Here is a 27,937-nt window from a genome sequence, read left to right on the forward strand (position 1 = left end):
GACTGAAGGATAAACGGTATTAAAATGGCTGGAAGTTGGATTACACATTATCCTTATAATTTGATGCTGAATCAAACTGAGAATATGAAGCATACAAGAAAACAATTTCTTGTTACGCTGATGGCAAACAAACATGGCGGTCTTGCCTCACCAGACCTGGTTTAAGACATTGGCAGTTGGAATCTAGATTGTTTGTTTTTCCCATGGTGGTGGTTCAGAATTTCAGGTGTTTGACCAGCTTATACTACCAGACATTGTCCGGATTCAAGTTGAAAAAAATGAACAACCATGTTTGATGTACTCTGACTCTGACTGTGTTTGAGTTTTGAGTGTCTGCTCGGGCCGACCAGTGATTCATTGCAGTAATCTAGGAAAATATCATATATTAGACATGACCCAATTTGGCGTGACAAAGAATTTAAAATAGCATCACTCACATTAAAGGCAGCATAATATCTTTTACATGGTTATAATTAATTTTTTTAATTATACCCCTCACCTCCAAAACCAGGGATTTATATAACGAAGAAACACAAACACCCACTTTGTCTGTGCTCAGTGCTTCTCCTGAAAGGCTACATCATAAGCATGAGTTACTGTTTCTCTTTCTTCTAATATATTTTCCTCATCAGCTAATCAAGCACTACATGAGCTCAGTTAGGTGTGGCATAATATCTGATAGGAATGGTCTCTCTCGCTTTCTCTCTCTGAGCTATTATCCAACAATAACATGATCAACATGTGATGTGTCACTGAGCTAGTAAGGCTTTTGATAGACTAACTGTTTAACATTGTGTTTATGAATCTGGTTCCTTACCCACCATGAGCTTTTGCAGAAAGATAGCCTAGACAAGATTAAAAAGTACATAAAACATTTCCACAGAGTTTTGATGAAATATCTTTGTGGTATCTTAAAGCTGACATTTCAAAATATAGTGGCCAGAAACCCTGAAACTTGATTTACCTTTTCCCATACCATCTCTCACACACAGTAGATGGGATCAGTCCTCATGGTGACTAACTGTTGTCCTATATTTACTTTGCAGCAAATGAATGCTTGTATTTGTTTGCTCACGTGTTTGTTTGCCCACCTGTGTTTCCAGGTTGATCAATCCGGGCTCTTCCTTCCCTCTCGGGATTATTACCTCAATAAGACTAATGAGAAGGTAGGACACCCTGTGCTACTGATCTAATATATGTGATTTGCCTCATTAGGTAACAATTACTTTTGCCTTTATTAGGACTCCACATTTAGCGTTTGTGGTTTATAGTTTGACGTCCGGTAGGGTTGCTTGCTCATACTGGTCTTCTCGGTTTAATGTGCTTATGGTGGATATTTTAAATAATATTGGCTGGTGTTGAGTGGTGTATCAGATGTATTCCATTCAAGATGAGTTCAGTATCATGCTAGCTGAATGGAATTTATCTGATGTACCATGGAAAAAAAAATCTCATTATTATTATTATAATACACATTCCTTTCAGGTGTTCAATGCCTCTTTCTCAAAATCTTCCGTATTTAACAAAGCAAACCCGGCGGCCATGTTTGTTTTACAAATTCACAGTTGCTCGCTAGTGCGGAAGTTTTACGTCTCCAACATATGTCATGTTGTCTTGACCACCATGCAATATTGTAAACCATATTCAACGCTCATTCTCCATTGCGTAATACACATAGGATAAGTGATATGCTAATAATATTGCATGCTATCAAACCAAATGAATGAAACCCGCTAGAAGGGAATAGAATACATGTTTTTATTCCATCAAAAAAGTGTCTGGTATGTATAATAATTAAATAATATTGGCTGGCTTTGAGTGGTCCATCAGATATATTCCATTCAGCTAACATTTTATTGAACGAGTCAAAGATGGGTTCAGTATCATGCGAGCTGAATGGAACATGTATCTGATGGACCACGAAAAAAAAGCCAGCCAATATTATCTCATCTCATCTCATTATCTCTAGCCGCTTTATCCTGTTCTACAGGGTCGCAGGCAAGCTGGAGCCTATCCCAGCTGACTACGGGCGAAAGGCGGGGTACACCCTGGACAAGTCGCCAGGTCATCACAGGGCTGACACATAGACACAGACAACCATTCACACTCACATTCACACCTACGGTCAATTTAGAGTCACCAGTTAACCTAACCTGCATGTCTTTGGACTGTGGGGGAAACCGGAGCACCCGGAGGAAACCCACGCGGACACGGGGAGAACATGCAAACTCCACACAGAAAGGCCCTCGCCGGCCCCGGGGCTCGAACCCAGGACCTTCTTGCTGTGAGGCGACAGCGCTAACCACTACACCACCGTGCCGCCAGCCAATATTATTATTATTATTATTATTATTATTATCTCATCTCATTATCTCTAGCCACTTTTATCCTGTTCTACAGGGTCGCAGGCAAGCTGGAGCCTATCCCAGCTGACTACGGGTGAAAGGCGGGGTACACCCTGGACAAGTCGCCATGTCATCACAGGGCTGACACATAGACACAGACAACCATTCACACTCACATTCACACCTACGGTCAATTTAGAGTCACCAGTTAACCTAACCTGCATGTCTTTGGACTGTGGGGGAAACCGGAGCACCCGGAGGAAACCCACGCAGACACGGGGAGAACATGCAAACTCCACACAGAAAGGCCCTCGCCGGCCCCGGGGCTCGAACCCGGACCTTCTTGCTGTGAGGCGACAGCGCTAACCACTACACCACCGTGCCGCCCTATTATTATTATTATTATTATTATTATACATACACACTCTTCATATCAGCATACTCAAAGGCCAATGCGAGCTTACCTGCAACTTGGACTGCCGGACTAACGGCACCAGTTGCCTTCTAGCCAGTGGAGCATTCAGCAGTAGCATTAGCGAAGGCCAACGCGAGCTTACCCGCGTAAGCTTACTCGGTGCTGTTAGTGCAGCAGTCCATTTACCTTCTAGTCGATGTAGTGCTAGCGCAGACAAGCCGAATATCATATTATTGTTTTCCCTGTGTAATTTACTTAGTTACTTTAAAATCAACATCGACAACTACACACAACAGAGCGACTTGGCAGCCAAAATTCTCTCAAAATCTTCCGCTTTTAACGAAGCAAACCTCGCGGCCATGTTTGTTTACAAACTGTCAGTCACTCGTTAGTGCGGAAGTTTTACATCTCTGATGTGTCTCTTTTTCAATTTTTCGATGTCCATTGGTATGTTTTTCTCTTGTAAATATGCGTGAAGAATATATAATGAAGTTTTGGTAGCCTTTTGGATGTTCAATGTGTCTTTAGTTTCAGTTTTCAGTTTATTTAGTGCTTAAATCTAGCACTGGATTAGCCTCATCTTCTGTCTTTCCCAGCTGATAAAGAAATGATTGTGCGTGTGCGCAGCAGCAAAGTTTTGTCATTGGACCTTCGCGTGAGCTCTGACGTGTGACGTCGTGTTGTTTTGACAACGTGCAATATTATAACAATATTGCACGCTCATTCTCCATTGGGGAGAGTGGCATAATACATGGAGGATAAGCAATATGATAATAATATTGCATGCCATCAATAAACCTGCTAGAAGGGAATAGAATACATGTTTTTCTTCTATGGAAAAAGTGGCCCATATGTATAACAGTTTTCTATATTGAACGTCTAGTACTGCTGTGGGGGTTGACTCATTACAGCTGCAAATGTAGTGCTGATGCGTGACTATCAGCTGTCACATTGATTTGGTATTTCAGGTTGAATGGGTTTAGGTATTAAATATTTGCATGTAGAATTTTGTAATAAATTTAAATGCTTAAAAGTATGAATGGTTGAAAGAGAACTTTAGGTTCACTTCAGTATCTCACTTTGGGATATCGTGACTCCCCAATTGTCAGACAATTTAATATCGGCCTGTTTTATGTCTGTTCGTGAGCTGACACCAGGACAGAATGCGCCAGTGTGGGTTTAATCACATAAAACCTCAAAGTTATTGGCAATAACCAACGTGATGCAGTGCAGATATTCTCAAATGATAGTTCCCAAAGCCAGTCCCAGGATGTAGGCATTCCTTGCATGGAATGGGCACACAAACCCAGGGGAGGCTGTGGTCCCTTCTGGGAATAAGCGGAGACTATAGCTTCCACAAGTGTCAGAGACACCATTTCATGATTGGTGAAGTAAGGCACAGCCCATGACACAAACAGCTGGTTAGATTTCCTGATCCCCGCTGTCCTGTCGGTGTAAATCTGCAGCATGGTGGATTGGGCAAGGAGCATAGTTTCTGCCATTTGGAAGCAGAGGGAGGGAGACAGAAGGCCCATAATATAATTAGCTGGCATGTCTGTGATGTGTTGATAATTCTGAGGATGAAGGAAGGATTAGGTTTCTGTAAAACTCAAGCCTCACCCATAGAAATTGCATACATGATGTTTTACAGATGTGAATGATGCTAATGTGCTTTGCTGAAGCCAGAGCCAGCAGCAACACCATTTTCAAAGAAAGTGCTCTGAGATGGAACTGGTCCAGAATCTCGACTGATGGTTGTCCTATTACCTCCAGCTCTAAAACCTAGTACCATCGAGCCATCAAAGGCTTAGATATGGGGCAGAATCAGCAAGCCCCTTTCAGAAATTGGCCAGCAAGGGTGTGTTGCCCCAGTGCCGTGTTTCCAAAATCTACATGGCAAGCAGAAATGGCAGCCAGGTATACCTTAAGGGTTGAGAAGGCTCTGCTGTTATCTGGATAGTCCTGATAACGCTATCAGGTAGACAGCTGTGGTTGGTATTAACCTTAAGAGAGCTGGACATTCCAGATGAGGTTAAACCATTTCCCCATGAGCCTGAGCTAGGAGATCTGTGTCTATCAACAGGGTCCATGGGTGGCCACAAAGTATTAGTTTTAGAATTATGAGTCAGTCAGTCAATGTTTCCCTTGCCAGTGGTCAGCTATCAGAATCAGACTGAGCCCCCATTCTCACATCCAGGTTAGAACAGCGGAAGCGCATAAAAGAGGGTATGCTGCTACTTGTGCCTTCGTGCGTCCACCTTCTTCAGGGCAACCTGAAGAATGCACCCACAGGAGAACCGTTACTTCATTGTGGAGCTTCCAGTCCAAGGTGGATTGCGCCTGGCCAGTAAATCTGAACCTGGACACTCAGTGCCAGGAGCCACAAGCTCCACAGGGTCGGTGTGCATGCCAGTGTATGCAGATGGCGGGAGCATGGTCTCCCCTATTTGTTTATAAAGGCAACGAAGGAGCGTTGTCCGTCCTGACTATCACCCAATTCTCCTTCAGAAAGGGGAGTGTTTCAGTGCCAGAAAAACTGCTAGGATTTCTAAACAGTTGGTGCATATAACAGTGCTTCTAAGCACTGTTTACTACTCTGCCTTCATGAGCCTCCCCACCAGGGAGGTGTCTGTTGTGATCAGGTATCTGGTCAGGACAGCGCCCATCAGCATGCCTGCCATCAGAAAAGAGGGGCTTCTCCAGGGATGCAGGGATGCTGCACAGGTTACTGACACAGTAACACTGAGGATGAGCGTGATGTAATGGATCCAACCTGAAGGAAGCAATACCTCATTTAAAGCCCCTTAAATACAGAAGACCTATGAGACAGCTGCTCATGTTGCCATCATCAGACACAAAAGTCTGAGGTAAACCCTGACTTTATCTCCCTCCTTTCTCTCCTGTAGAAAAGAGACAGGTGCACAGAATTGAACTCTGTCTATAGGTAAGCCCTAAATGCCACTGAGATCAAAGTGCATGGCACATTCTGGGTAGAGTTCAGTATACTCTTTTCCCAGTTTATCATGAATCCCAGCACCCACACAAGCTAAGAGCAGCTTGGTGTGCTATTGTGCTTCCTGATATTATTGACTCACTATCAGCCAGTCAATTAGGCCTGCACATCAGGCAGAATTATGTACGTCCATCGCTACCTATCAAACATAAACGCCATCTAGTGGCATTATTTGGGCGTGTGTGTGTGTGTTCTCATAGACACTGCATCTGATTTACTGTGCAACTGGATACTTTGGAACATTTTTGGTTGGGCCCTTGGCCTGAGGCCTGGATGTGCACATTTGAACATTTTTTTTTTTTATTGAAACGGGGCACTAGCTGGCCCTGAGACTGTCACTGTGAATGTTTTTCCTCCTCTTTGTATGGGTGTGAGATATCTAGACTCTGAAGGCTTGTTTGGGCCTTAAGTGGTGGCTTGAGGTGGTGGCTGTTACTTTGTGATCTGACGGATGGGCTATAACCTGAGTGAAACATCTGCTGAGATGTCTGGAAGGGGTCCATTTGCTTCCTGGGTAGGAACAGTTGGAGCGCTTCTCCATCCCTCTTTTCCTTACATCACTTTTGCATTGTGGCCACTGCAAGTCCAAAAAGGCTTTTGTGGTCCACAGGTGCACATCCAGCAACTGGGAGAAGCTCAGCAGGTTGAGCCATTGAGCGCTGTCCTGAGGATCATGACTCTTCTGGATGCTTGAACCATGTGGCCTGAGTGCACATTGTTAGCAGTAGGTTTTATTGCTGGTCTGTTCATATAGATAGATTTCACATCTAAATTTCTACTCGGAAGACCTTTAACCTCCTAAGACCCAAGCTGTTTTTTTTTACATGCATTTTTTATTTCTTTTTGCTATTTGGGCTTATTAGAACCTGATTAGAATAAAAACTAAGCATCATCTTTGATAAGATGTACTTTTTGAGAAAAAGTATGTCCACATATGTGGATTCTTGTTCTGAATTTCTAAAAAGTGCTGTCCACGTATGTGACCGCTAGGCCCTAGGAGGTTAGAGTGTATTATTTTAAAATATAGATGACACTTAAGATTCAGTCGACAGTCTGTTCTTGATAATTCCAGTAACATTTCCTGTTTGGTCTTTAATGCCTTAATGAGGGAAGGGAATGATGCTTTACAGTTAATGAAAAAAAATGGCAATTTAAATAAATGCGGTAGATGTGCAACATTCATCAGGGGTGAATAAATCGTAAAATCGTTTGGTAGCCCAGTGTAGAAAGTACATGTTTACACTGAGAAATACATTTTAATTGAGCAAAAAGCCAAGTTTCTCTCTCTCTCACTCACTCATTCATTCAGTGGTCAAGTCCTTATTTGGCCAAATAATACATTTAATTTGTATCGCGACCTTTCTCAAACACGAGGATGCTTTACAGAGTAGCAAATAGTCAAATAATGACAAATCAACTAAATGAACACAGGGTGATGAACAACAAGGTGAGACAAAGTTCATTTATTTAAATGCTCATTTACATGTCACCGATTATAGGTATGGAGAAGTTTCATACCAAAATATTGCTTAAAATGTTGTGCTTGCTTTGATTTTGTTGACGGTATAAACTTTGACTTAACTCGGAATCACATAATTGTCAGATTGAACCATGGAATTTCAAAGTCTCAAATGATTAGATTGTGTCACACCTGAGTTTCTACTTGGTACTCATGCCGTCTATGTGTTTCAAAGGTTTTAAAGGCATATCTGGACTACATGGTGGAGCTTGGGTTGTTGCTGGGAGGAGATAAAAACTCCACTCAGAGTCAGATGCAGCAGATTCTGGACTTTGAGACAGCACTCGCCAACATCACTGTGCCCCAGGACGAGCGCAGGGACGAGGAGAAAATCTACCACAAAATCACCATCGCTGAGCTGCAGGTATGTGCATGAGGCATGATGAGAGTGAGGGAGGAAGATGTGTGTGCTGGCTTTAGTCAGATTTATTTATATAATAGTCTGTGGTTCTCAAACAATTTGTAGATAGGGACCTCTTTACTTGTAAAATAAATTTCACAGATTCCTCTGTTTACATTATGACTATTTATCCAAGTTTCAATCATTAATCTTATTCACATATTTACAAATTTCTGACAGTGTACTGGAACCATAGAGCTTTTTATTCCTGGACTTTCCACTGATGGATCTCATTAGGTCTAAGTTGACTTTATTTATACTTATTTTTAATTTATTGAGGGTTGGATTAAACCCATTTAGTTGAAATGACCAGTCAAGCAGACGAAAACTGGAATGCAGAAATATACTGCAAAAGTATGTGGACACCTGGCTATAACTCCTATATGTGGGTCTTCTCCAAACTGTTGCCACAAAGTTGGAAGTGCACAATTGTCAAGAATGTCTTTGTATGCTGTAGCATTAAGATTTCCCTTCACTGGTACTAAGGGGCTAAAACCTGTTCCAGCATGACATTTGCCCCTGTGCCCAAATTGAAGTCCATACAGAGCCCTGATCTTAACCCCACTGAATGCCCTTGAGATAAATTGGAACGTTGACCAAGCCTCCTCACCCGACGTCAGTACCTGAGGTGACTAATGGGCAAATCCCCACAGCCAGTCTCAAAAATTGAGTCTTTCCTGAAGAGTGGAGGTTATAATAACTGCAAAGGGAGAACTAAATCTGGAGCGTGATGTTCAACAGGCATATATGGGTGCGATTGGTCAGGAGGCTACATACTTTTGGTCATATAGTGTAAATACAAGGACCTTAATAAGGGTGGGTTGTGAGTCCTTTGCTGTAGCCCCCCCCAAAAAAAACCCCAAAATAAATAAATAAAATCATGGCAGATCCCTGGAGGTCTTCACTGTTTACTGTTGATGATGGTGCATCATGCTTTTCTGTCTGTGATGAGTTCCTTAAGACAAATGTTGTTGTCATCATGCCTTTTTAGAACGTTTCCTTTTGCACATGCGCCGTTCAGCTTCCTCTTTTAATCTATCTTTTAAAGATCTCTCTCTCTCTCTCTCTCTCTCTCTCTCTCTGTCTCTCTCTCTCTCTCTCTCTCTCTCAGGAATCGTCTTTTCATATCTCTTACTAGCACCCCTTTTTGTCTTGGGGCATACAATTGTTAGGGCAACAGTTGCCAGGCAACAGGTTATTTTATACAGGAGAATGAGGGGGAAGGCAAGTGTGAGTCAAAGAAATAGTGGAATATAAATTATTTCACTGATTACGTTCCCTGGCTGCCTGATATTTTTAATATTGTGTTTTGAGAGTTGTGTAAACTTGCACAGTAAAATGAGGCTTTTTGGGACGACTGCCATCATGCTGGACATTTTGTGTCTGTTGGAAGCCAGGACTGAGAGGCCGCTCTGTTGAACTGAAGCTGTTCCACACTTGCCAAGGGGGTTTAAATCTGTTTCTGAATTTTATGAAATATGTTACAAGAGTACATTCGGGACAGAAAGTTCCACATTTTACAAGGAGGTGGTGAGATTTGTTCACTTATTTTAGCAGCATAAATTTAATCAGCATTGGCGTTCAAATAGGTATTTTGACCATCACTGGTCCAGTATGCATTTTACACCAATGTTTTTTATGTGTGTTTTTAAGTACAAAACACTTTGTAAGGTTAATTTATTATGTGCCTTATTAATTAGCAGTATGGGTTGTATTAAAGTCATTGCCAAGTTTGCAATTCATAAAACCTAAAGCTTAATAAAAAATATTTATTTTACTTTCATTAATTGGTTTGACTCCATAACCAGACATCCCATCTGCAGGCTGAAATCCTACTAGTCTTTAGTGTATTGCTGTTTCTCAATTCTTTAATATTGACAATTCAAGAAACTAGTGAGACTAGAGATTTTGGGATAACTTGTGAATTGTGGAATTGCTGTACACAGTATTTTTGTGTGTGTGTGTGTGTGTGTGTGTGTGTGTGTGTGTGTGTGTGTGTGTGTGTGTGTGTGTGTGTAGAGTTTTTATTCACTTATTTTATATACATATATAGAGTATGAATAAATCCCTAAACCCTTATTGCATGTTTCAACAGGTATCTGAGTAAAATCATTTCCACTCTAGTTTGTCAATTCCTCTCATTTCATCCATTTAAAATTACAATCCCAGATCCTGAATCCAAAAAAGTCGGGATGGTATGAAAAATGCAAATAAAAAAAAGCAGCGATTTTCTAAATTTACTTGTATTTCATTACAAACGGTATGAACCCAAGGTATTTCATTTTTTGTCAACTTCACTTCATTTGTTATTATACATCCATTCCTGTATTTCAGGCCTGCAACACATTCCAAAAAAAATGGGTACGGGGACAATTTAGGGTGAATAATGAGGTAAAACAATTAAATAATGTGATCTGAAAAGGATGACATCAATATGTGATTGTAATCATGATTTTCGTACAAATTGGTATCCAGGAAAGACCTAGTCTTTGAGGAGCAAATATGGGCCAAGGATTTGTCGAGTATGTCAAGAAATGTGTGCGAAAGTCTTTAAAAACAATGTTCCTCAAAGAAAGATAGGAAAGGATTTGGATATTCCACCCTCTATGGTGCATAATATCATTAAATGGTTCGAAGAATCTTGAGGAATTTTGGTGTGTAAAGGGCAAGGGCACAAGCCTAAGCTGAACACCCTGTGATCTCTGATCTCTCAGATGGCAATACATCAAGAACAGTCATACATCAAGAACCATCATTCATCTATATCTGATATAACCACATGGGTTTAGGATTATTTTGGCAATCCTTTGTCGAGCAGTACAATACAGAATCACATCCACAAATGGCAGTTAAAACTTGACTGTGCAAAAAGGATACCTTATGTTAACTGTGTCCAGAAGCACCATTGACTTCTCTGGACTCCGAGGCATCTGCAATGGACCATCACACAGTGGAAACGTACTGTGGTCAGAAGAATCAGTATTCCAGGTCTTTTTTTTTTTTTTTTTTTGTAAGCGATGGATGCCATGGGCTCCGGACCAAATACAAGGGCCATCCAGACTGTTACCAGCAGCACATCCAAAAGCCAGAGTCTGTCATGGTATGGGGTTGTGTCAGTGCTCTTGGAAAAAGTAACTTACACTTCTGTGATATCAGCATTAATGCAGAAAAGTATATTGAGCTTTTGGAGCAACATGTGCTGCCTTCAAGATGACATTTTTTTTCCCCAGGGATATTTCAACAAGACAATGCAAAAACCACATTCTGTACACGTTACAAAGGCATGGCTATGGAAGCAGATGGCGTCTGTCCCCAATAGAGAATGTGTGGCGAATTTTGAAATGGAAAAAATGACAATGACGACCCTGAACTGTTGCACACCATAAGAACTGTTTGCAGGAAGAATGGGACAAAATAACACCTGAAATGCTTCATCATAATCGTGTCTTCAGTCCGTAAACATCTTAAGTGTTGTGAGAAGGAATGGCAACATTTTACAATGGTAAATGTTTTACCATCCCAACTTTGTTGAAATGTGTTGCAAGAGCCAAAATTGAAATGTGTTTATTTTTGGAAAAAAAAAAGCCCCAAACAATAAAATGAGTGAGGTCAAGCATCGCTATTGTGTTGTTTTGAGTACAGTACAGGTCAAAGATTATTTACAAATCCTTTTCCGGTTTAGTTTCAATTTCAACAAACTGTCCCAGCTTTTTCTGATTTGGGGTTGTAAATCAAATGAAACCTGCCATGCAATCTTCAAAGTCACTTGTATGCAGGAACCCATGCAGCGTTGCCTTTCTCTTTGCTGCTCTATGGATACAGCACAGTGGATTCTCTTATTATCCACATATTACTGAAATAAGCTGATTCCCTCTGGCTCTTTTAACTTTAATAAGAAAGCATCCTTTTTCACTTCTCCTTTTCTTTCTTATCTTGCTGCTTCTTCCTCTGTGGGACTGCTGAAGGGAAAAAAAAGTTTAATTTTATCTTTTCATTGTCTCCCTCTTCTCAGACTCCCACAGCCTGGATAAGGGTGACTGCTGTGCGAAATATAAGGGTGTGTGTGTGTGTGTGTGTGTGTGTGAGAGAGAGAGAGAGAGATATATGAGTATTTCAGTAAAACATACCCCAAGGTTTGGGCAGCTGGAATTGTCTTGGGCTCTGGAATGCAAACATGCTCGTGTGTGTGCATGCGAGTTCTTGTCTTTGAGGGTGTGTGGTCTGTACTGCCTATATGTTCAGCACTTTGTGAAATCATACTAAACAACAGAGCAGCAAAATAAGGGTAGTATCTCACTGGGCTGCGACAGCTTGCGACAAATTGCGAATGTCATTTGCGAGAGAGTTTCAAAAGTGTCTTGAAACATTCGCGGGGCTTCTCAATTTCCTCGCATGAGTTGCAAAGTGTCGCTCTTTCGTCGCTGAAATTTTGAACATGTTTAAAAAATTTGTGCGACAAAATTTCTCTCAAAATAGCCGCAAATGCGTCGCTGGTGTCGCAAAGCCGTTGCGAACCCCTCGCAAGTCAGTTTCCGTGAGGCTTCCTCTACTTCCCTGCCTGCCGAGGGAAAGCCGGGCTGTGACAGCCTGCGACTAGTTGGAGAGACAATTGCGGTAAAATATGCGAATATCAATTCAGTGTGATTCCAAGTGAAAATTGTCGCTAATTCGCATATTTTATCGCAATTGTTGTCTCCAACTAGTCACAGGCTGTCGCAGCCCAGTGAGATACTGGCTTAAGTTGGCTCCGAAATGACGTCAGAGAATGTGGTAGTAGAATTGAATTTTTCAAGTAAAATCTTGAGCACAATCAAATCTTTCAGGGTTAAATGCCTCTTCTCTAAGAGCCATAGTGACCTGTCTATAGGATATTCATGTGTTTTTAATACGAAGCTGGCCAGGATCAGTGTGTACAGCACATCTCGAGTCCTCTGAGAATTCCACTCGGCCCAGTGTGATCAGCTGTTTTGTGAGCAAAGTTAATGAGGCTTCCTTCCTCTTTGCGAAGCTGTTTTGCATGTCTGATATTTCATCCAGTTACAAAATGGACTTCCTTGCATCCTTCTGACGATTTGCACATTTTTATTTATTTTTTAAAAGTGTGCCTTCATACGTTTGCAACATGCAATGAATTGAAGCTATTGAGAATCAAGCAGCAGGACATTTTCCTAAGGTTAAGTGACTATATGCAAATGAGCCATGTTGTTATAGCTTTGCAAAAAACTTTTTCTATTGATCTGCCCTTCCTTAGACACTTGCACCGGCTGTGGATTGGCTAGACTACCTGACCGCTGCCCTTTCACCCCTGGACCTGAATGATACTGAGCCGGTGGTCGTGTACGCCAAGGAATACCTACAGCAGGTCTCGGAGCTCATCAACAAGACTGACCGCAAGTATGTATGTGCATCTGAGATGGACGAGCCAGAAGTGATGGTCTGGTACAGGTTCATTTTTTTTTTTTATCTCTTAAAGAAATACTCCAGTATTTGTCAACTATATCTCTACATGGCTACACCTAATGATTAATATAAGATTAATCTTTCATTCCAGTTAATTGTTTGTTATAATAAGTATGTAATTTATGGGGGCGTCGTGGCTCAGGTGGATAAGGCGCCATACCATAAATCTGGGGACCCGGGTTCGATTCCGACCCGAGGTCATTTCCCAATCCCTCCCCGTCTCTCTCTCTCCCGCTCATTTCCTGTCTCTACACTGTCCTATCCAATAAAGGTGCAAAAAGCCCCCAAAAAATCTTTAAAAATAATAATAATAAGCATGTAATTTATTTATGGCGCATGTCTATCAACTAATACTACTACACAACTCTTAACTAAGTTTTATTAAATAGCAGGTCACTAACTGCAAAGCGTATCTATCAGACAGTTTATGGTTCCTCATATTTTTTTGTAACTAGTGTGACCAATGGAATTGACTTTTTTTTTTTTTTTTTCTTTTTAAGTACCTTTGGACATCTATCAAAAGCAGGATGGCAACTTACAAACATGTATTAAAAGGATTGTAGAGTGGTGTGTGACAGAGTACTTTATATCATAGATTAACCAACTAATAATGATATTCATTGCCAACTGTTTTTTTTAATCATTGAATTTTATTGATGTTGCAGCTCTAATCTACCGTACTGTATCTGTAGTATATGTGCAATTATGACAGTGATTGAATTTTTTTTAAAAACTGTATTGTGTAAATACAAATAACAAATGGTTCAAAACTTATGAGGGTCTAAAGACAGTTGTTGAAGTTTAAACATCTACCATTTCTATAAAAAGACCTGAGGTATTTGTAAATTAAACTTTATTTCACGATAACTTTTTGTTTTAAACAAAACAAAAAAACGCAAATAAATTTGAGCACTTTTTATTGGACTGCTCCAGTGTTGGGAAAACTAGAAAAATACCACACAACAGATTTCATGAGGAATTCTATCATAAGATCTTGCGTTGGTGGAATAGCTTTTCTGTGTGTTTTTTTTTTTTTTTTTCCTCCTCAGCACAGACAAACATGTAAGATCTTGTCCCTGGTAATCTTACACGCTGAAAATAGAGAATCTTCTCCTGTTTCAGTCTCTGTTACTCTACTTCTTTTTGATCTTCTCCTGGTCTGATCTCTATCTGCACTCTTGCCAACACACACACACACACACACGCAGCTTGTGAACAGGCAAGGCAGGCAATTGCTTGGGGCCCCCCAAGAGCTTATTTATTTTATTTTTTATTGTTTTTATTGTTCTTTACCATTGTATTTTCACATTTGGAATTTAAAAAACTTTGGTTTCATACATTTTTTGTTGGTGTCAGATTATTTATAACATATTGGTGATGAACACTGGTCAGAAGGGCCCCCTGGAAATTTTTGCTTGGGGCCACAACAGACTCTAGAATCGCCTCTGCGTGCGCGCGCGCACACAGTCTCATTCATTCACTCGGTGTTCCTTTCTTCTTGCTGTAGTTTGCTGAATAACTACATGATTTGGAATCTGGTGCAGAAAGGAGCAGCGAGCCTCGACCAGCGCTTCGAGAATGCCCAGGACAAACTACTGGAGAGTCTATATGGCACCAAAAAGGTGAATACAGAAGACCAAGTCAGGTGTTGCATCAACTGAAACTGACAGACAAATTGTATGTCTCTTGTCTAGGTACTAAACATAAATTTCCTGTGTGTATACAGTCATGTACTCCTCGCTGGCAGACCTGCATTGGAAACACAGATGACACTCTGGGCTTTGCTCTTGGTGCACTGTTTGTTAAAGCCACTTTTGACAAACACAGCAAAGACATTGTGAGTTTCACAGACGCCATAGTGGTTCCAGTCTGTAATTATCGCTAAACATTACACTGCACCAAGTGGATATGATGATCATCAGTGATGTCATTTCTATTATCGTTCACATTACCATTAGTGAGTCTTTGCTACCACTATGTGGTTGTAGTGTGAACAACACCCACTGCTTTTGCAGCTGAGATGTTTGAGAAATGCGATGACTCTTCTTTTTCTCCAGGCTGAGGGTATGATCAGCGAGATCCGAACTGCTTTTAAAGATGCTTTGGACAGCCTCAGTTGGATGGATGAACAGACGCGACAAGCTGCCAAGGACAAGGTGAGGGGACATGATCTGGCCGCCTCCCAAAAAAGCATGCAGTCGGGGCTTGGTTTGAGGAGGACTACATGTGGATATTAAATAGAACAGAAAATATTTTTCCTGTTAACCTGCCCTCTCCTTTTCCAATCCCTTTGGTTCATGTGCACTTTCCAGAGCAATTTCCTGATCTCTGGGGAAGGCTTTACTTGTTAAACTGAAACCCTTTTCAACCATTTAATTTTTTTTTTAATTTTTAATCCGTTTTACAATTTGATCCCTGCATGAAATTTGGACAAAGCAATTATTTTAACTGCCTACTACAGAATTTTACTCAACGTGCAGGCTTTCAGCTATAATGTAAAGGTATTTACATCCAGATCAAGTGAACAGTGTAGGACTTGCAGCATTTTTATATCCCCCCCCCCCCCAACTCATTTTTCTTAGGGACCAAAAGTAATTGAACAAACTAATAATTGTCAATTGAATGTTCGTTGTTAATACTTAGTTAAGAATCCTTTGCAGTCAATCACTGAAGTCTGAAACCTATAGACATCACCAGACATTGAGTTTCTTCTCTGGTGATGCTCTGCCAGGTGTCTACTGCAGCTGTGTGCAGTTCCTGCTTGATCTTGGGGTGTTTTGTTTTCAGCAAGTGAAATGCTACTCAGTTGGATTCAGGTCAGGTGATTGATTTGGTATTGCAGAACATTCCAATTCTTGGCCTTAAAGTTTCAGGTTGCTTTCAAGATCATTGTCACTCTGAAGTGCTGCTCAATGAGTTTGAAGCATTTGGCTGCATACTGAGCCCTGTACACTTCAAAATGCACCCTGCTGCTTTTGTCAGCAGTTATATCGTCAGTAAATGCAAGGGAATCAGTTTTATTGGCAGCCATACACGCTCACGCCGTAAGACAGGTGGTGTGCTTCAGATCGTAATCAGGTCCTTGCCTTCTCCATGTTCTTCTCTTCCCATCAAATCTGTCCACAGGATGATGTTATAGAACTGGATGAGCTAATCTGGTCTTTCTGTTTATAAAGCTTACAAATAATGTACCAAGTAATCAATTTGGCCATCCCTATTGTTTTTGCTATGGGTTTGTTTTGATTTCAGCCTAATGATGGCTTGCTTCACTGACTGCTCTTTGGATTTAATATTGAGGGATAACAGCAGCAGATTACAAACGCAAATTCCACATAGGAAATCATCTCTAGACATTTTATTTGCTTACTTGTAAGTGAAACGAGACCGTCAATGACTGCGTAGCTCTCTCCGGCCCCGTCTAGTCCAGAAGGAACGATCTAAAGTGGGCCACCTTGCACAATAAATGTTGCATGCTATATACACTATATACAGGCTATATATAGAAGCAATATACACTCTCGGAATACCGACCTATTTGTCAGAAAGAATCCAAAACGGTGAGGAATTGACTGAGAAGAAGCGATTTTTGTTGAACTGCTCATTAAGGCTTAATTGGTCCATAACTTCATTAATAATTGTAATAAAGCAAATCTGGGTAGGTACCCCTACCTTCATGCCAGAAAGGATCAAAATCGGTGAAGAATTGAGGGAGAAGAAGCAATTTGTGTGGAAACTGCTCGCTACGGCTTAATTACTCCATATCTTCATTAATAATTGCAATTATGCAAATTTTGGGTGGAAGCTATATGCACCCCAGGCAGACCTACCTTCCTGCCAAAAAGAATAAAAATTGGTGAAGAATTGAGAGATTTTTGTGAAATGTGGATGACACTGGACGGACAACACACGATGGCATAAGCTCATCACCTGTCAGCCGGATGAGCGAATAATGAGGGAATAACACAAATACACACAACTACGGTATCCAGTGGTAGACAGGTAAAATAGCAATCTTTGTCAGTATCCGAATATTTATGGATCAAACTGTATGTCTCCACTATTATTTCAAATGACATGGTATTTCAAGATTTTTTTTTTTTTTCCAGGCTGATGCCATCTATGACATGATTGGTTTCCCAGACTTCATCCTGGATCCCAAGGAGCTGGATGAAGTATATGACGGGGTAAGGAAACAAATGACCAGATCCAGATTGTAACACTGGAGTGAATCTTGAGAGAGATGGTGATGGGCGAATGAAATGTACACTGCAAAAAATTGAAAACTGAATTTGAGGAGGAAAATTACTGAATACTAGTGAAATGATCTTGCTGCATGGACAGATATTTTTACTTGATAAGACATCTTAGAATAAGTTGGTTGCAATCTAGAACTAGGCTTAATAATCTCAGAATTACTGTTTTGTATTATTCTAATAGGAAATGCTAGATTGTTTCAACTATTTTCAAGATATTTTCAGTTGATATCATTTTTTGTAGTGTAGTTATTTTAGACTTTGTGTTCTTCCAGTATGATGTCTCAGAGGACAACTTTTTCCAAAATATGCTCAACTTCTACAACTTCTCAGCCAGAGTAATGGCAGACCAGCTGCGCAAACCTCCAAACAAAGACCAGTGAGTTTTTTCCTGTGTGTGCACGTGTGCCTGCACGCACATCTTGGATTAATTAAAGAGTTGTATAAGTCCACATTTTCTGATTATGCTTTTTGCCTCTCTGAACATGCCTCTTCTTCCCCCCCACCCCCCCTTCCCCCCATTTTTAGATGGAGCATGACTCCTCCTACAGTAAATGCATACTACATGCCCACCAAGAACAGCATCGTGTTTCCTGCTGGAATCCTACAAGCTCCGTTCTATGCTCGGGACCACCCCAAGTAAGTGTGTTGTTGGACTTGGTGCATTAAGATTAAGAGAGATTCTGTGTCAGTTGTAATGGGCATGTTGTGACTGAGTGTGTGTCGTTCTGTCTCACAGAGCACTAAACTTTGGGGGCATTGGTGTGGTCATGGGACATGAGCTTACTCATGCTTTTGATGACCAGGGTACGTAGATGTGCGCGCGCACACACACGCGCATGCATGTACACATCACTGCTGACATTTTATATTTTTGCTTTGTGCAGGCAGAGAGTATGATAAAGATGGGAACCTTAGGCCATGGTGGCAGAACTCTTCAGTAGACGCTTTTAAGAACCGCACAGAGTGCATGGTAGATCAGTACTCTCAGTACACCATCAATGGAGAACACATAAATGGCAAACAAACCCTGGGAGAGAACATCGCAGACAATGGAGGCTTAAAGGCTGCCTATCATGCAAGTTATTTCTTCTGCTCAGTTTATTTACTGTTGAAGACGCCTGATTTACGTATTTCCACAAACTGTTCCGTGTAACGTCTTTTGGTTTTATCGTATTTGATCAGGCAACCTAATAGGTAAGCGGTGTATGTACTTGTGCTTTTTCAGACTGCCAAATGACTGGGATATAAATTTGCTTTTATATTTTGTATAAATTATATTAATCTTTGATATTATTGGGTTATTCTCTGTTACCTTTGAGATTTTGAAATGCACACACTGGAAATTATAAAAGATAATTTCATAATGAATTAATTTTGAGATTTTGGTATGCTTTTCAGGCTTACAGGTCATGGGTAAAGAGGAATGGGAATGAGAAAAAGCTTCCAGCAGTCAATCTGACCAATGACCAGCTCTTCTTTGTGGGGTTTGCACAGGTATGATATCAATTCTACAGAGATAGACAATGATAAGCTCCATATTAAACTTCTACAGTAAATGTGTTTTCATCATTTAAAGTGCTGATGACACGAACATGACTCTATGCAATTTCTTAAATAAACTATACAACATGGCAAACATGTTAGATTTCTGTTATAATTACGTGAAAAGAAGCTGTTGTTACGCGAATATCCAACTTTTAATTGCACAGTGCAAGAAAACTGGGTCTGTGGCTCGCGGCCATGCTGTGACGTCAGCGGAAGAACACGCTGCGGTTCACTGGCTGTTCTACTCAATGGAAATGGCGCATGAAAACGCTGGTGAACTCTCTAGTGCTAGCTCTTCCTCTGAACAAAAGAACAACCAAATACTGGTACTTTAAGCAGTGATCATGATGGCATGATTTTATCTGATTTTAAATAAATGAGATTGATAATAATGTGAATGTTCACAACTAGTACATACAAACTCTGCAGCTTCTGATTCAGCAGCTGCGTCATACTCCGCAAAAACATCAGCAAGAACCTACAATATAAATGGAAATGCAATACACTAAGCTCAAATGACTTTTGGAAAGTATAATTTCTAAATTTTTTCTACATATTCTTGAAGTCGGTCATCGGGGTACTTGCTACCGTTCCCTAACAACGCATGGCAAAGGGTAAAGTGCAGTGTTGCTACGAGTACTTGCTAAAGCCTCCGGTGGAAGATCCTCGATGTGCTAATAAGACATACAGTTCTATATAACACACAAGTGTCACGATAATCACAAAACAGATGCAAATTGTTAAAATACCTAATTTTTAAGCAATCATGTGTTGATCTCTTCCGAATAGAATCTATGATAGCCTACCCTCTTTACCCTTTGCCTCTCGTTGCTAGGCGGCAGTTACATGAAAGCCGCAAGCTTTCACAAGCAAATACATGACTGATATCACGCCGACTTTATGATTACATTTATGATTATCATGAATGTGTACTCTATGAGCGCTCTGGAGCGAGTCACTTCCAAGATGGCCGCGCAGACCGCAGTGTTACTATTTTTAGCATCATGTCGGAGCACTCTATAGCTCTACGTACCTTTATCTTATGTCGTTTCTCAACACGTTCTGACAGTTGGACTGCCTTTGGAGGAGTCGCCTTGTCCCAGGCGACTGCTGGATCCGGCATAGCTACTAGTAGACCCCCTCCGGAATACTGTAGGCACTGCTGATGGCAGCAACACACGTTTGTGCTGAACTGCACACCCAAGAGATTCTTTTAAGCTGGGAAGGGTGTCAAAACAATCCAAATCGAAGTGTTCAGAGCACAGGACGGATGTTGCTGAGGGCTCCCACTTGTCACGAGTGCGCCTGACTTGCTTCACCCACTTCGCATGCAGCTCGGGATCTCTGGGAAACTTGAATAAACTTACCCCATCCTTGTGGGTTTTGGAGCAAAAGCCGGCAACACAACGCGAAGGCATAATAACTAATATATATATATATATATATATATATATATATATATATATATATATATATATATATATATATATATATATATAATAATGTATAATAATAATACTAATAATGATAAACTGAACACCTGTCGCATCAACAACAAACTGGTAAGTTAGGAGGAAGATTCTTTCGCTGACGTCATATAGCCCCTCCTCCTCTTTCGTCTCCTGGGTGCTGCAGCCCCGTCAAATTTGCCCAAATAGCCGCGTTTTTTATCATAACTTGTAAAATAGGCGCATTCGTGAATTAATATATGGATCATCGGGAATTACTTTTTATGTTATAAAACATCGCCAAAGATGTCAAAAACGTGTCATCAGCCCTTTAAAGTGAGATGATGCAGTAGTGCTCCAAAATCTGGTATTTTTAGCATCAGTCTGACCTTAGCGAATGGGAATTTGGTCTTTATTTTGTGGTTTGTAGAATAAAGGGAGAGGTCCTGGGAGAGGTCTGATCTGCAAAAAGCTGGTGTGACTTTCCAGTCAGTAGTTGTTTGAAAGTTCCTGCTTGGTTGGACTCAAAATCTGTAGCGACAGCAACTGTTTAAGAATAAGATTAAAGACTCTCATGAGCAGTGATGAGAGATTCTTAACCCATATGTTCTACTTGGGTTAAAAGTACATGGAATGAAACTTCCATCCATCATCTGTAGCTGTTTATCCTGTACAGGGTTGTAGGCAGGCTGGAGCCTATCCCAGCTGACTATGGGCAAGAGGCGGGGTACACCCTGGTCGCCAGGTCATCACAAGGAATAAAACTTGTGTGACACAATTTCTCTAATGAATATCAGAAAAGTATAAAAATCATATATTGATGACATAAAGTAGTAATTTTGTGGTAGTAAAGGGCAGTAAATTTGAACAAGTGAAAGTTTGTGTCCTCCATAATTTTTGACAAAAACTGTTTGCAATTCATCTGCACAATTCCAAAAAAATGAAACCTAACACAATCATTCTCTTGATATACACTGATGAGCCACATGCAAATGTCCATGCAGCCAATCATGGGGCAGCAGTGCATAAGATCATGCAGATAGAGGTCAAAAACGTCAGTTAACGTTCACATCAAACATCAGAATGGGGGGGGGAAGAAGAATAGATGACTGGAAAAAGACCATGATTTTATGCATTGCGCTGCTGTCTCATAATCAGATTGGATAATTGAATGAACATGCAGGAGTGTAGGTGTTTTCTATTAAAGCGGTGTATGGTGAGTTTATTTAACAGTTATTCCAACGAAATTGAGTCGTACATGAGCTGATAGCCAACAAGGCCTGTAGCACGGAGTCGGCTATAAGCCGTGTACGATGAGATTGAGTGGAATAACTGTTTTATTCTATCCACATTCACTGGATTTTGAGAAATGGAGCTTTTTTTTTTTTTTTGCAAATTCAATAAATAAAAACTTTTATACAAAATGTCCGACAAAATAATTTCCGCTTAGAATGTAAACAAACCGGTGAAATGACAGCAGCAATTTGTGAAAAATGCTACAATAATAATTCTTGAAAAATAAAATATGTTCTTGCCATCAAATGCTTTGATTCCATATGTTGTTGCTTTTTTTATTTTTGTATTTTTGGGGGTTTTGTTTTCAAGTAGAGTTTTTATTTCGTCCTCGGTTGGTTCAGCAACACGCTCCGCCATTTTGTTTTTCACTACTCACGGTATATGCGCTGATAGCCTAGTAGCAGAGTAGCCAATCAGAGCACGTACGTGATTGCTCATATCCAGTGAATGTGCAGAGAATACTTTTTTGTCCAAGACTGGTGCAAACGTTTGCACTTATCTGCAAGTACTAAATTGCTGTAAAATCCACTGTTGTGTTCCTCTGTACAGGTTTGGTGTTCTGTACGGACACCAGAGAGTGCTCACGAGGGCTTAATGACTGATCCTCACAGTCCACCCAAATACCGTGTCATTGGCACGCTGTCTAACTCTCCTGAATTTGCGCAGCATTTTCAGTGTCCTTTGGGCTCGCCCATGAACTCAGGCCACCGCTGTGAGGTGTGGTAAGAGCAGAAAAAAGCCGGTCCACCAGTATGCTTTGCTTCAACCAGTCAGGCGGATAGACTGTACTTTTTCTCAAGCACTGGACTACTACTACTTTACATTTTTCTTGTAGAATATGAAATGTGGCTGGATATGAAGCTGATTTTGATGGGTAGTGCCAGAGCCAGCAGGATACACAGAGTGTTTCAGCCATTGCTTGTTTGTCCAGTAACTGATGTCTCACTCCCCTTTTGCACAGCCACAAAAGCCCACATGGGGCTGTCCTATTTATTTGCTGCACTTGAACTTAAGTGGAGGGATAATGATAAGGGTGAAGAAGCTTTTTTTACGCTTGTGTGGGTTTTTTGTTTGTTTTTGTTTGTTTGTTTGTTTGTTTGTTTGTTTGTTTGCTTCAGCTGGACAAACCTCATTCTCCCAGAAAATAAAATAAAAAAAAAAACCCTATGATGTCCGAGGGAGTGCCTCATCTCGCTTTGACCTCACAGGAAACATTTGATTCTGTCTGTGACCTCACAGGAAGTGCTATCCTGTCTCAGTGACTTTACAGGAAGTGGCTGGGAGCCCATGGGAAGGAAATGACGGTTTTCTGGATTATGATTTTGCCAAGTGGCTTACAGCTGGTAGTTTGTGATGGAGGGCCCTAACCCACTACTCCATCATCCAACCTGTGTATTATTTTCTGTTTGTTTATTTACATGTTGATAAAGTTGAAGTGACCTGGGGCCTCATGTACAAAGCTTGCGTACGCACAAAAAAGCTACGTACGTCACTTTCTGCGCAAACATTCGTATGTACAAAGATTGACTTGGCGTGGAAAAGTGCGGTACTCTACGCAAACCTCATGGCTGGCGTACGCACATTTCTGGTGCATCTTGGTACTTGGCGACACTTAGAAGCAGAGCAACACAACTACATTTAGCCCTACTCGGTCAAGAGTCATGACATGGCGATAAGAGGCATCCAAAAATGCATCGGAACATCAGGATGCGTGAATTGAAATGTATGTCAGTCATACGACATTGTCGAGATACATAATGCGAGACTGTTGGGTAAATGCCAACAGATCCACCAACCATCCCTTCCATATTGTAATTACGGGAAATGAGAAACCCCAGCAATATAATTTCGATATTATTCCCATTGACTATTGGTTAATTAATTAAATTAAAGAATGCACATGCAGGACCATGCATTGCAGCTAGCTTAATAGATCTTCCTCGCGCATTTGCTGCGAGGTGTCAGACTGAAATATTATTAGTTGATGTTGCGTGGGGTAGCCTTATCACATAATTACCAAGATCAATATCTCATCTCATCTCATTATCTCTAGCCGCTTTATCCTTCTACAGGGTCGCAGGCAAGCTGGAGCCTATCCCAGCTGACTACGGGCGAAAGGCAGGGTACACCCTGGACAAGTCGCCAGGTCATCACAGGGCTGACACATAGACACAGACAACCATTCACACTCACATTCATACCTACTGTCAATTTAGAGTCACCAGTTAACCTAACCTGCATGTCTTTGGACTGTGGGGGAAACCGGAGCACCCGGAGGAAACCCACGCGGACACGGGGAGAACATGCAAACTCCACACAGAAAGGCCCTCGCCGGCCCCGGGGCTCGAACCCAGGACCCTCTTGCTGTGAGGCGACAGCGCTAACCACTACACCACCGTGCCGCCCAAGATCAATATATGAAACGATTTCCAAGTGCGTACAAATCAGACACAACCGCGGTGTGTGGCGTGTTACACAATGTGGCGCAGCGGCACGGCGTGCCAACAATGGAGCGAGACCTGCCGGAGGACCCAGACCCTGGGCCTCACAACGAGGTGCCACAGCGACATGGCATACAAACCCGGCAGCGCTTAATAGCCACAATGTGAAAAGGCAAGGACAGACGGGACACCATTCATTTTTTAAGTATTCTTTTAATGTGTTATTCAGTTCCTTCAATTCCTCACGGATTCCCTCGAGGTTGTCGTTAATCGCCTCTATCCCCTTTAAAATTTCCCCCTGCGACTCAAGGACCGCGCGCGTCAGCACCCGGCCTGTGGACCCGGCGACAGGGGCAGGCGGTGGAGAAGGGGGGCAGGTGACAGTGACGCTGGATCCGCTCGACTGGGGGTCCTCTTCCTGCTCCGGTGGGATGGACTGGGGGCCTCCTGTTGTTCCCTGGCACCCTGCTAGAATACATTTGTCATTAAAATCCTATTGTGGAAAATATGTGCACATGTTTTATTTCTGGTTACATGTGGCTAGGAATATTGGGCCTACTAAGAGAGGAAGACATTTCCTCAAATACAGGGTGTCCCTGAAAAAATGTACACATTAGAGCACTAAAGGTGTTTTTTTGTTTTCAAAACCCATGTAACTCAAATAGACACTCATTGTGGCGCAGGCACTGCGGACGATGCGAATCATACCGTTATCTTGGTATAGGCTACATTCACATTCAGTGGCATACAATCAGTGACCGTTGCATGTCTCATAGCATACACTTTGAACATCACTTTAATTGGAGGTGACAGAACAATTAAGTGATGTATGTGAATTCTATTACACTGTGCTAAAGGCAGGGATTAACGCGAATAAATGTTAATAATAAATGTTAATTTGATTAACGCGAGATTTCTAACATTTAATTAACATTAACGCGTTAGTAAAAGTTGCCATGTCTTTTACCTAACGTGGGCCTTACTGCAGGTCTATTTATACTAATTAACATATTCAGTGTGGAATAATTGAGGGAGGAGACGGGGCGGGGAACGGGGCTCGTGCATGTGCGCCGAATTCCACGTTGATTGGGATGTACAACAGGAGAGTGCGTGGAAACCTTCGTACGCACTGACTGATACATCCGGATTTTTTTGGTCGTACGCAAATTTCCCGATTTTGACGTCCGCACATATTTAGTGGGAAATCCACGCAGGTCTTTGTACATGAGGCCCCTGGTTGTTTGAAACTGCTCTTTGCCAAAGAATGTTTGGGATTTTTTTTTTTTGGTTCCATGTGTTCTGTAGGAATGTGTAGAAAACTTTGCTTTTGCTCTACAGTGATCACGGGGGGGTGCGCGTGCTTGTTTATTTTAATATCTGTGAAGTTTCTCATTTTGCATTGAACCTTCAGTGATGTCTAGCCTGCTTAATTAATTTCAAAACAGTATAAACTTTATTTTGAGAACCACTAAAGGAAAGGTGATGCCACTGATTCTTTTCCAGTCCTCCTTGACAGTGTTTCAGGCTGCATATGAGAAATGTAGAGTGCAGGTTAGATCAACCCATGAATTACTGCTGAGTGCTATTCCGTCAATGACGTATAGTTTAAATTCTGTGAGCATCTTTAGTTTTATAACGATGTGCAGTGCTTCACCACAGAATATCAATGTGGTTAACAAGCGAGTGAGGACGAATTCCCGTTATCATGAATTATGACTGATTTGCCATTCTGACTGGTCTCTATAAGAATCCGTATTAGCAGCTGTAGGATTTTGGTTGGAGTATTGCTTTAAAGGTGTAGCCAGTAATTTAGTTGGTGGTAACCTGAATGTTAGGTTGGTGAACTGATGAGCAACAAGCAAGGAAAGTAGGGAGACTTTATCTTGATGCTGACGATCCACATCATTTGGTTTTCCATTTACAGATTTATGGCAGCCAGAGACTGGAGCAGATATTGTATTATGTACGCTTTTGCCAAAAATGTCCAAAAGTGTTTCAAGTTAACCACTGTCTCCACTTGTAATGGCATTATGTTTAAGAAGTGCATTGACTGACCGGCCTCGGTCTCGTCGTTTATAAACACTAGCCACTGCGCCACCATTTCTTCAGCCCAAAGAAAACTGACCACTTGTTTGAAAGCTGCTGATGTATGACTTCACTCATTCACCACCCCTTTAAATGAAATATTCTAGCTTCATTACATGATGAAAAGTTAGCACTATACCACTGAATTGTTTGAGCCTGATAATGGTATAATCCACATGTGTCTGGTACAGTATTTATCTGTTGCTGTTTTGTTTCATTTTCCATCCTTTGTTCAGACATACAGCTAGGATTGCAAAAACTCTTCTGTCTAAGGTTTCATGTCACTCCACCTGCCTTATAATGCACTTTGGCTGCAGTGTCTGCGTCTCAGTGTCAGTAGTTCCTGTGTCCGTCAGCCTCTTAATGACCGGTTTGGAATCTCAGGCTACTATTTTTGTCATGTTGCCTGTTTTTGTTGGCTTTTTTTTTTTGCATAAATAACACATGCTTTTTCTGATCTTTCTCTTTCTGCTGATATTCACAAGCTGGGGTTTAAGTTTCAGTTGTGGTGAGGCATTTGTGGTTACCCTTAAATACCTAAAGCGTGAAATATAGAAATGTATACATGATATAATCTAATTGGAAACTGCAGTGGAACTTTGGAGTGCTTGAAGGTCTTTAAATAGACAGAACTGTTCTCTATTGACTTACATGTGTCTTTTACCAGCCAGTGGTGAATCTCACTGGTGAAAAACAGATTATTACAGGCTTATTTTAACAATTATGTAGGATTTAATTCCCCAAAACTCCCAGTAAACAAAAGGCTGTTCCGGAGTGCGAGCGATTTTCAAAGTGTCATAGAGAGGTGTGTGAAGCCAAATGGGTTTTAATTCTCATTGCTTTGATTTCATAATCATCTTCACACATGTAAGGTTGTTTTGTATTTTTCCTGTTTTTTTTTTTTTAATATATACTGTGATCTAGCATTATTTAAGTCACCAAGTGTACATTTTCTTATCTGATCTTATGTTAATAGTTAACGGAGTCTGTTAATACAACATTAAAATGTATGGGGTTACACTGATTGCTTTTTAGTTTATTTGACAAAGTGCATTCTGTCTGAGGACACGCTGCCCAGCCTATAGTGCAACATTCCACATTAAAAAGTATCAAAGGAACTGAAATAAAGATTATATATTATAAGAACCTCTGATATCTCCATGTATTATTTACCTACTGATTTTGTTTGTGGGCCTTTGACTGGTCAGCCAGACTGAAAGTTATTCCATCTGCATTCATGAAGATGGCGTCTCTCTTGGGGGCTCAAACTTCTGCTTCCGTCTACCATGATTCCCCAAGAGCACACTGCAGGATCTCCTCACAAGTCCAAGTGATGGCAAACTGGAATGGGCATCTCCCAAAGAGAGTGTGTGTGTGTGTGTGTGTGTGTGTGTAAAAAACCAACCTTGTGGTTAAAACCAGGGTTCTGCCATCCCCCAGTTCTGTAAATCAATCATTTGATCTTGCAGCATTACATGAAAGTGAGCCTACAAGAGCATTCCATGTTGCCCTGTATGCACCCTATAATACTAGGTCTACTTTATTCCAAACAACAACCATCTGATCCTGACCCCAGTGAAAAGGAGACTGGGAAAGATGACTGCAATATGTATGGCAAATACTGCATCATGACTCCATCTGCATGCATGTGCATAAGAAGGGTTATTAGTAGGGGTGTAACAATACACTTTGGACTTAAAATTATTTTTCCTTT

The 27,937-nt window shown here is 41.1% G+C and overlaps 1 protein-coding gene across 5 annotated transcripts in view; it reads left to right on the forward strand.

Annotated features, from left to right (window-relative positions):
- Window positions 1-27,369, forward strand: part of ece2b (endothelin converting enzyme 2b) — an 80,061-nt gene extending 52,692 nt beyond the window's left edge. For all 5 annotated transcript variants that reach the window (XM_060944121.1, XM_060944123.1, XM_060944124.1 and 2 more), the window contains 13 exons: window positions 1,104-1,166; window positions 7,468-7,656; window positions 12,944-13,086; window positions 14,660-14,774; window positions 14,879-14,989; window positions 15,210-15,308; window positions 17,259-17,336; window positions 17,681-17,784; window positions 17,934-18,044; window positions 18,145-18,212; window positions 18,293-18,483; window positions 18,807-18,902; window positions 22,247-27,369. In XM_060944121.1, the coding sequence (XP_060800104.1) occupies window positions 1,104-1,166; window positions 7,468-7,656; window positions 12,944-13,086; window positions 14,660-14,774; window positions 14,879-14,989; window positions 15,210-15,308; window positions 17,259-17,336; window positions 17,681-17,784; window positions 17,934-18,044; window positions 18,145-18,212; window positions 18,293-18,483; window positions 18,807-18,902; window positions 22,247-22,423 (1,545 nt within the window). In that variant the 3' untranslated portion in view covers window positions 22,424-27,369. The remainder of the gene's footprint in view (window positions 1-1,103; window positions 1,167-7,467; window positions 7,657-12,943; window positions 13,087-14,659; window positions 14,775-14,878; window positions 14,990-15,209; window positions 15,309-17,258; window positions 17,337-17,680; window positions 17,785-17,933; window positions 18,045-18,144; window positions 18,213-18,292; window positions 18,484-18,806; window positions 18,903-22,246) is intronic.
- The last annotated feature ends 568 nt before the right edge of the window (window positions 27,370-27,937 follow it).

The sequence above is a fragment of the Neoarius graeffei genome, chromosome 17 (genome assembly GCF_027579695.1).
Source record: "Neoarius graeffei isolate fNeoGra1 chromosome 17, fNeoGra1.pri, whole genome shotgun sequence".
Taxonomy (NCBI): Eukaryota; Metazoa; Chordata; class Actinopteri; order Siluriformes; family Ariidae; genus Neoarius; species Neoarius graeffei.